The sequence below is a fragment of the Babylonia areolata genome, chromosome 25, assembly GCF_041734735.1.
Source record: "Babylonia areolata isolate BAREFJ2019XMU chromosome 25, ASM4173473v1, whole genome shotgun sequence".
In the NCBI taxonomy this organism is placed as follows: Eukaryota; Metazoa; Mollusca; class Gastropoda; order Neogastropoda; family Buccinidae; genus Babylonia; species Babylonia areolata.
In genome coordinates, this window is record NC_134900.1 from 4832501 (window position 1) to 4842500 (window position 10000).

The following is a 10000-nucleotide window of genomic DNA, read 5'->3' on the forward strand; positions in this document are numbered from 1 at the left end:
CACGCCACAAACTCGAAGAAGTGCAGAACTGGGTTGAGGAGCAGTAAGAGAACTAGGACGAGGACGAAGACGAGGAAGAGAAGAAGAAGAAGATGATGATGATGATGATGAAAATTGAACAATAAATCAGCAGGAATTAAGAAGTAAAAAATATCTTGGTATCTTGGTAAACCTGGACAGACTGCAGCTGTACAAGAGACAAAACACACAAGTCAGCATCATCAACAACAACAATATATACACAAAGAGACAGACAGAGATAGAGAGTATTTAAACAAGTATTTGAAGAGGGCCAAACCAGAGACAGAGGTAGACAGAGACATATACGGATACGGATAATTTATTCATGTACAGGCCATTGCCCCTCATGAAGGGGTACATACACATGATCATGTAAGAAAAACAACCAGAAAAAAGCGGTCATATCATCGAGAACAAACTTCAGTATTCTAAGACATCAGAGTTGATCGCAGTCTGAATGCTTCAGACAAATAAATTGAGAAATTGCGAATGGTCTGTTCATGCCGAGAAGCCATGAGTAACACTAATCTATGCTGACTGGGAAATTCACAGAATTTGGATGATATATACTTTGTTCCAAAGTCGTGCAGGACAGGACAAGTTAGGACGAAATGCATTTCATTTTCTTCCTCCTTGTTGCAAAGTTTGCGCCTCAGATCAGTCAGACAGAGACAGAAAGAGACAGAGATACAGAGAGATAGTATTTACACACACACACACACACACACACACACACACACACACACACACACACACACACACGCACACACACACTACCCACGGCAGATACTACATGTGCAGCCTTCCTTTGTCATGGTACATCACACATAAACTAAAATTTGATACGTCACGTACTGCAGTAATCAATTGCATCGCCTGGTATTCGTTTTCAGGAAGCAACACACACACACACACACACACACACACACACACACACACACACACAGAGAGAGAGAGAGAGAGAGAGAGAGAGAGAGAGAGAGAGAGAGAGAGAGAGAGAGAACCAAACACACTGCCCACTACAAATATCACATGTACTGCCTAATCTATGTTTTCAGCGAACATCACAAACAACCGAATACATCATCCGCTACTGACATAACATGTGCTGCATAGTTTGGGTTTTCATGGGATAATACACACGAACACATACATCACCCACTGCAGGTATCAGATGCGCCGGCTAGTTCTGGTTTGCTGGGAACAGAGAGAAAGGCGTACAACCCTTAGCGGTCAGTCCAGTGCTCTATAATAGGGTCTGGCATTGCACTTGCATGTGGTAAGACGGGTGACGACGTGTATGTGTTAAAACGGCAAGCTTCGTCACCGTCGATAACTCTCTCACCGTGAACTAACCAGTCAACAGATCACAACACGTTCACTAACCGGACACAGTCGTGTCGGTCGCTGCACACAGTCCAAACACTTCACATGACGCCACAAGACACTAGAGGCCACCCGATACCGATCACACACCTTCCGGCGTTGTCCTCACTTCATGTCAAACACACACCCGGGGTAGCAGCGCTTGTGGTACGTGTGTATGTACATTGCGGCTCGCTCGGTCCCGGCACCCAACCTGACTGTTTAGCGGGGTGCGCGCGTCGCCACCCGTTCGATACACAGCGGATCAATGAGACGGCCACACGCCCGCTTTACAACTCGCCACCAACACCGTAATGCATGTCAGCATTCTCAGCTTAAAATGATAATGGAGCGGAATTAAGTCACATGGTACACTGCCGCGCTCGCATCCATCCATGACTTCGAATCACGGACGCTGAACATTAACACAAAAATGGGCATTTTCGCAAGGATGGGGAGAGGAGACACTTCTAGACACAAAAGTCAGCGAATACTATGGTTTACACCTGTGTCAAAGGGATGTCTTTCAAGACATGACCAGCATAAGACTAACAGGGGGGTGTGCGGCCTGCACACTGATCGCTGCCATCGGCGCTCAGCTCCTTTCAAGGCCGCCGTTCCTGGTTCTGACTTGTTTCCGACTTGGCAGCACACAGCCGTGTCCGGAGCTGCTGCTTATCGATTGGTTTTGTCAGGTAGATTAGACCTTGCCCATTCACAAAGAACGCGAACTGACACGGATTTAGTCACGCGAACGTCAGTATCAACCGCTGTAAGCATTTCAGCCATCGGTAAACACGTGAGTGGTACTGAAAATGGCATGGTTGTGTAGAGGAGGAATGGTATGGTCTTGGTGGTGTTGTCGTTTTCATGCTGTTTGTTGGCAACACCCCCGCTGCCAAGTGACACACTGGCACCGCTCAGCGCTTGGAAAGCAAACATGAACTGGGTGGGGCAAACTGGGAGTGCTAAAACACAGTTACAGCTGATGGAACTCTCTGTGACATACCGTCAACAGCAAACTACGGGTCACTCTGTGACAGGGTGGTAAGTGAAACGAGAAGGGCCCGCAGACAGTAAGGCAAGGTAAGAGAAGAGGAGATAAGAAATAAAAGAGAAAAGGTAAGGTAAGAAACTATGCAATAAGGTTAGGTAAGGCAGGTAGGAAAAGGCAAGAAATAATACGGTAATGTAACCCAAGGTAAGATAATGTTAAGGATAGGTAAAATGCAAACTTGTCTTTAAACTATAGGAAATTTGTCTGTTGTCATATCTTGAGTACAAGTAACACGAAACATATACAGCGCGATCACTTTTGAAACATGACCATTCATTAAAATACGCAGTACAGTAACTTGATTAATAAAATTGATGCAGCATGGGTAAGACTTACAGATACTTTGTTGTTGTTCTTTTTATAGCGGCTGGATGGGGAAGATAGGGGGTAGATGTGGATGGGGAAGATAGGGGGTAGATGTGGATGGGGAAGATAGGGGGTAGATGTGGATGGGGAAGATAGGGGGTAGATGTGGATGGGGAAGATAGGGGGTAGATGTGGATGGGGAAGATAGGGGGTAGATGTGGATGGGGAAGATAGGGGGTAGATGTGGATGGGGGGGGGCGGTATGAGGGCGGGCCATTAAACATAAATGCAGCACAAATATGATGGCGATATTTTTTTGTATTGATATCCGTGTCATGTATTCATTTGATCATTCCTAACATTGTCTCTTTGGGTATGTCTGTGAGTATATGTATGTGCTATGGCATTTTATGTTTCTTTCATCAACTTCGCCTATATCTATTTGAATATTTACTTATTTTTAGTCTGCCTGCTATAATGTTGGTGAGCTGGATTTAGTTCTGACAGGCTGGCTGTCACGTGATCTAGTGGGCAGGTTCTGTCACGTGATGTAGCGGGCAGGTTCTGTCACGTGATGTAGTGCACAGATTCTGTCACGTGATGAAATGGACAGATTCTGTCACGTGATGCAGTGGACAGGTTCTGTCACGTGGTGTAGTTGACAGCTATTATATGCGTTGTGATGTAGTGAACAGCTTCTGTCACGTGGTGTAGTGAATAGCTTCTGTTATGTGGTGTAATGTACAACTTTTGTCACGTGGTAGAGTGAACAGGTTCTGTCACGTGGTGTGGTAAACACGTTCATCAATCAACATCTTCTGTCACGTGGCATAGCAAACGACTGTCACGTGATGTAATGAACAGCTTCTGTCACGTGATGTAATGAACAGCTTATGTCATATGTAGTGAACAGCTTATGTCACATGATATAGTGAACACCTTATGTCACATGATATAGTGGATAGCTTCTGTCACATGATGTAGTGAACAGCTTATGTCATATGTAGTGAACAGCTTATGTCACATGATATAGTGAACACCTTATGTCACATGATATAGTGGATAGCTTCTGTCACATGATGTTGTGAACAGCTTATGTCATATGTAGTGAACAGCTTATGTCACATGATATAGTGGATAGCTTCTGTCACATGATGCTGTGAACAGCGTGTCACGTGATGTAGTGAACAGCTTCTGTCACGTGATGCAGTGAACACCTGTCACATGATGCAGTGGACAGCTTCTGTCCCACGTTGTGAACAGCGTGTCACGTGATGTAGTGAACAGCTTCTGTCACATGTTGTGAACAGCGTGTCACGTGATGTAGTGAACAGCTTCTGTCACATGGTGTAGTGGACAGTTTCTGTCTTGTTTTCACGGGTTCTGTCATGCGATGTGGAGAACAATTTCTGTACACACAGGTTCTGTCCCGTGCTGTAGTGGACAGCTTGTGTGTGCTTCCATTCTGCACAGTCCCTGTCCCTCAGCTGCCTTGGACTTTTCTTTCTTCTTCCACACGGACTGTAGGTGTGATTAGGCCATCGTTATCTTAGTCAATTGGCCATATATATATATATATATATATATATATATATATATTGTGGGGGTGTGGGGGGAGTGGGGAGGGATGCGTGCGAGCGTGCCTGCGTGCGCCAACAGACGCCAGTGCATTATATGGAGAGAGAAAAAGATAATCCACAGGGCACAATCGCATGAACGCTCGCACACACAGACACGAACACACACCGTCAACAGTGAGAGTGTTTGCCCGAGTTCAACACAGCAAGGCTGGTGGGTGGATGAGTGAACTATTGTTTGTTTTAGAGATAACAGCCAGGTCAAAAGGCACCAGAGAGGGTGACTTTTCCAGGAGAACCCTCCAACAAACGACAACCACTCAACGCCCCCCTTGTGCTGGTCAATAAGACTTATACCCCTTTGACTGGTTTCATTGTTTGCTCCAAGGTCTGGGCCGACAGTTCTGAACAAAATTAAAGATTGGAATCAGGTTGTAAAATATAACAAATTCAAGTTCATAATTGAGCAATTTATCATAACGGGCTATCAGCATTGAGTTTCAGTTGTTCGCATGTGTTCTTTTAATCAGATGTTTTTAAAAGTTGAGAATATGAAGTCCAAATAAATATTCTGCTGCAATTTTTCTTCACACACACACACACACACACACACACACACAGCCATTAAAAAGAACTGATTCCGCTGCGATTTTTATTCACATACGCACGCGAGCGAGAACACACACACACACACACACACACACACACACACACACACAAACGTAAAAGAACCATTTCAAGACAGTCTTTGTTGCACTCTTTTATTCAGTCACAAAGCTTCCATTTTATTTCGTGGTCACAAAAGCGACATCCATTGTATCAAGTCGAGCAGAGGAAACGGACTGGAAACCAAAATCAGGCATTTGCTTGTTTCCTCGGACATCGTTTTGGGAATCATTGGAAAAAAAATTTAGAAAAAAAAAACTATTGGTCGTTTCAGATCATCATTGTGAAGAAAATAATTACCACTCAAATTTGAAAAAAAAAACACAAAAAAACACCAGTCTGTTGTCTTTATGTCCAAATGACGCTCTCTTTTTTTCCTTTTCTTCAGATCACAAACAAGCTGTGAAGCTACACACGGGGGTCACACTACGTCCACACGCACATTGCTACACAAACACCTCAGAATAAGTTAGTAGAAACAAATCACAGATGGCGCACACTCTTGATTGCGTCAATCACCGCGTGGTGACGTCAAATCTAGGGCAAACACGTTTAGAGGGATGCGGGGGGTGGGGGTGGGGGGAAATCACCAACAACTGCTAAAACAATAATAATAATAATAATAACATACAAACAAAAGCCAACGAAGGCTGGGCAGTGAAAGTCCCACAGTATTAAGCATCACAGGCTCCCGGCGTGTATAAAGATTCTGATGTTTAAAACTTCAGCTAAACTGGTGTGACAGTATCACATTACAAGGTAAAACGTCATGTTCAAAGTGTTAGCAGCGGAAAGGGGATAGACAAGGGAAAAGTACCTTAAAGAACCAAGATATTCCTCTTAAAAAGAACGTGATGGTTTGTTAAAAAAAAAATTAAAAAAAACACAGTAGGAAAGAATGACCAATGATGCAAGGCAGAAACATAATCTTTCAGTGATACAAAACTTACTTCATTGTCATTCTTTCATCTTCAGCACCGTGCACATAAATAAAAAATAATATAAATCAACACTCAAACCCAAGAAATGAACAGACCCAGAAAAGAAAGCAATACAAAGGAATAAATCGTCGTAGAAATCAACATCCAAAACCAGGAAATAAACAGACCAAGTACAGAAAGCAATACAAATCAATAAACGTTGTGTAAATCAACATTCAAAACCCAGAAATAAACAGACCCAAGTAAAGAAAGCAATACGCTATGGGCAGTGGACCGTACAATCTCACGCTTCAAAAACCTGAAGCAGTAAGCTGTGTACCAGGGGTGTTCTCTTCATGGTCTACCCTGACAGCAGCCAGGTGGCTCCACACCACAAACTCAGCAAAATGCCAGCCTTCAAAAACCTCCACATCACTGCAAACAAGTGTTAAACCAGGATTTACCGATCTTTGATTTTTTTTTTTAAAGGACATAAAAATGTCTTTAAAAAAATGTTGGTCCTTGCCGATTATTGCTTGTTCCCTCTGATGTGTGTGTGTGTGTGTGTGTGTGTGTGTGTGTGTGTGTGTGTGTGTGTGTGTGTGTGTGCCTGTGTGTGTTCGTGTGGAAGTGTATGTAAGTGTGTATGTGTGCGCATGTGTGTGTGTGTGTGTGTGAGCGCGTGTGTGTGAGCGCGCGCGTGTACGTACATTTATGTGTTGAGTGTGTACGTGCATGAATGCACTTATACATGTTGACAAACTTTTAAAAATGCACATTATCGTACAGAAAAAAGCAAACAAACAAACAATCAATCAAAACACAAGAAAACGTACATAAAACGTGGCCACACTGGTGGAAATGAAACGAGTATAAATACATTACAATGTAAAGCCAATTGTCAAAAGGGGCCGAGTGCTTTAAGTAGCACCACAAGATAAGGCACGTCACAGGTGTCAGAATGTAAGCCCATATCATACTGGTGTGGTTTTGAGCCTTTATACGGGAAGACAACTACTGAACTAAAAATCACTGTAAAGAACGTTAAAAAACGGAAACTCATTGACAACTTATGAATTCTCAAACACCTCACTGCATAAAAACGCGAAATCCGTCTACCTTTCTCTCGTCTAAGAAAAAAAAAAAAGAAGAAGAAAAAAAAAAAAAGATCACAAAATGATATCAGCAAGTCAGACTTGCAAGGCAAATACTTGTGAACCGCAGCAGAAAGTTCACATTCCTGGTTCACCAATACTCCAATCTCACGACAGTTGTCGTTCGTTCTGGTTCCGTTTAACAAAGCAGAAGCTGAACGTGACAATGGCAACATCGTCACTGACAGCAACAAGCTTGTCGCTTTGTCATGAACTACTGGCAGTGGTAGGTTTCGTTACTACAGTGACAAACATGTCACTGCCTGTGACAAGTTTTGTCGCTGACTAGGGCCATGACAGGTATGTCACCATGACATTTATCACTGACCATGACCAGTTTGTTACAATGACCACGACACGTTTGTCACTGGCCATGACATGTTTGGTCATTGACCATGATCAAGGCACGTTTGTCGCTGACTTTTACCATGACAAATGTGTCAGTGACCATGACATGTATGTCGCTATGACCAAGCTATGTCACTGTCATGATAGTATGTTTGTCACATCATGACAAGTTCATCACTGACCATGACAAGTCTGTCAATGACATCTTGGCCGCTTTGTCACAGACCATGACAAGGTTCATCGCTGACCATGACAAGTGTGTCACTGCCCCAACATGACGTCACCACAGTGACCAAACAACTAAAACCCCTACTCAGCTTAAAAAAAAAAAAAAAAAAAAAAAGGACGGACGAGGACGAGGGAGAAAAGGTTGGCTAAAAAGCGCGAGACTTGACCAAGCGTCGGTCGGAACACACAGCTGTTCAAAATGCAGTCCGAGCCAGGGACAGTGGTGGTGATGGTGATGGGTGGTGGTGGTGGTGATGGTCCCTTAGTACTCCTCTCCCTCCTCCTCCCCATCTCCTTGCCCCTCCGCACTCTCCACCCCCACCTCCTCGTAGTCTTTCTCCAGGGCCGCCAGATCCTCGCGAGCCTCGGAGAACTCACCCTCCTCCATGCCTAAACACACACACACACACACACACACACACACACACACACACACACACACACACACATTAAAGGTGGTTTCTTTTTGTTGCTGTCACATGAGAGAGAGAGGAGTGTATTTGTGCGTGAGAGAGACAGAAACAGCAGCGTATGAGTGTGACTGAAAAGCAGTTTCATTTCAGTCAGAAGAGAACTGTCCATGGCTTGTAGAAAATGCATTACATAACCACTTTATTAAAATATTAAGACATGCATTAAAGAAAAGCATAAAACCACTAACACGCAATTATGCAAATGCACACACACACACACACACACACACACACACACACACACGCAAAACACAAAAAACAGGCGCACACACACACACACACGCACACACATAAACATACAAACTCATGAAGCAACTACCTTTAGATAAAACACTGTAAATGAATGCGCACATTCGGACGCACGTGCACAAACACACGCGCACAGACACAGACACACGCGCACAGACACAGGCACACAGACACACGCACTAACAAACGTACACAGGAACAAAAAAAAAAACACGCACTAAAATATGTACAAAAAGTACATATACACATTAGCATAAACAAACACACACACTAACACACACTAATGTGACCTGCAGCAGCAACAATAGTAGCAGTAATAACAGACGCAACAGATGCAGCAGCTGCAACAGTAGTTGCATCTTCAATGGTAGTAGTAATTGTTGTTGCAGCAGCAACAGCCTAATAGTAGAAGCAGCCATCGCGTGTATCTTCCAGAAATATTCCACTGTTATCTTCATGAATACAACTCATACACCTTATAATAAGTCCAAGGGCCACGTAACTACCGATACCCAAGCCCTGAACAACTTGACCTCAAGGGTTTTTCGCCGATGATTTGATTAACTCTTTCTTTTCGGCCACGTACCTTCCCCGACGTACCAGTGGACGAAGGCCCTCTTGGCGTACATGAGGTCAAACTTGTGGTCCAGCCGGGCCCAGGCCTCAGCGATGGCCGTGGTGTTGCTCAGCATGCACACTGCCCGCTGCACTTGGGCCAGGTCAGCGCCTGGGTACATTGTAATGACATCGTGATGATAATGGTCCTGGTACAGATTACAGAATACTTTAGATAATATTTGTATTTGTACGTGTATTTCTCTTTATCACAACAGATTTCTCTATGTGAAATTCGGGATGCTCTCCCCAGGGAGAGTGCGTCGCTACACTACAGCACCACCCATTTTTAAAATATTTTTTCCTGCCTGCAGTTTTATTTGTTTTTTCCCATCGAAGTGGATTTTTCTACAGAATTTTGCCCAGGAATAACCCTTTTGTTGCCGTGGGTTCTTTTACGTGTGCTAAGTGCATGCTGCACATGGGACCTCGGTTTATCGTCCCGTCCGAATGACTAGCGTCCAGACCACTACTCAAGGTCTAGTGGAGGGGGAGAGAATATCAGCGGCTGAGCCGTGACTCGAACCAGTGCGCTCAGATTCTCTCACTTCCTAAGCGGACGCGTTACCTCTAGGCCATCACTCCACATATCTCCAGAGAGATATTAATAATATGTGGTGTCTAAACAAATACATGACAATCTCAGCATTCAAAATGTGTATATGAAAGACCTGATGCTTAAATGGGTATCTAAAACTGCATTCTACCTCCTTAGCACAGGGGCACAGAGCGCTGAGAATTACCATCAATGTGGAGGGTAGACGCTGATAATTACCATCAATGTGGGGGGTAGGCGCTGAGAATTACCATCAATGTGGAGGGTAGACGCTGAGAATTACCATCAATGTGGGGGGTAGGCGCTGAGAATTACCATCAATGTGGAGGGTAGACGCTGAGAATTACCATCAATGTGAATCAATGTGGGGGGTAGGCGCTGAGAATTACCATCAATGTGGAGGGTAGACGCTGAGAATTACCATCAATGTGGGGGGTAGGCGCTGAGAATTACCATCAATGTGGA

At 44.0% G+C, this 10000-nt stretch overlaps 2 protein-coding genes across 4 annotated transcripts in view; both read right to left on the reverse strand.

Annotated features, from left to right (window-relative positions):
* The window catches only part of LOC143299671 (uncharacterized), an 8185-nt gene extending 6607 nt beyond the window's left edge, over window positions 1-1578 (reverse strand). Inside the window, exon 1 of one of the 3 annotated variants that reach the window (XM_076613003.1) lies at window positions 1408-1578. The gene's annotated coding sequence lies outside the window, so the exon portion shown is untranslated. Of the gene's footprint in view, window positions 1-1174 lie in introns of all 3 variants that reach the window. The other 2 variants (XM_076613002.1, XM_076613001.1) reach the window with 2 other exon arrangements.
* Window positions 1579-5071: 3493 nt separating this feature from the next.
* LOC143299358 (tubulin alpha-1 chain-like) overlaps window positions 5072-10000 on the reverse strand; it is a 37572-nt gene continuing 32643 nt past the window's right edge. Inside the window, exons 7-8 of the mRNA XM_076612496.1 lie at window positions 8951-9091; window positions 5072-8032 (exon numbers count right to left, since the gene is read on the reverse strand). Coding sequence (XP_076468611.1) covers window positions 7905-8032; window positions 8951-9091 — 269 coding nt within the window. The 3' untranslated portion in view covers window positions 5072-7904. The remainder of the gene's footprint in view (window positions 8033-8950; window positions 9092-10000) is intronic.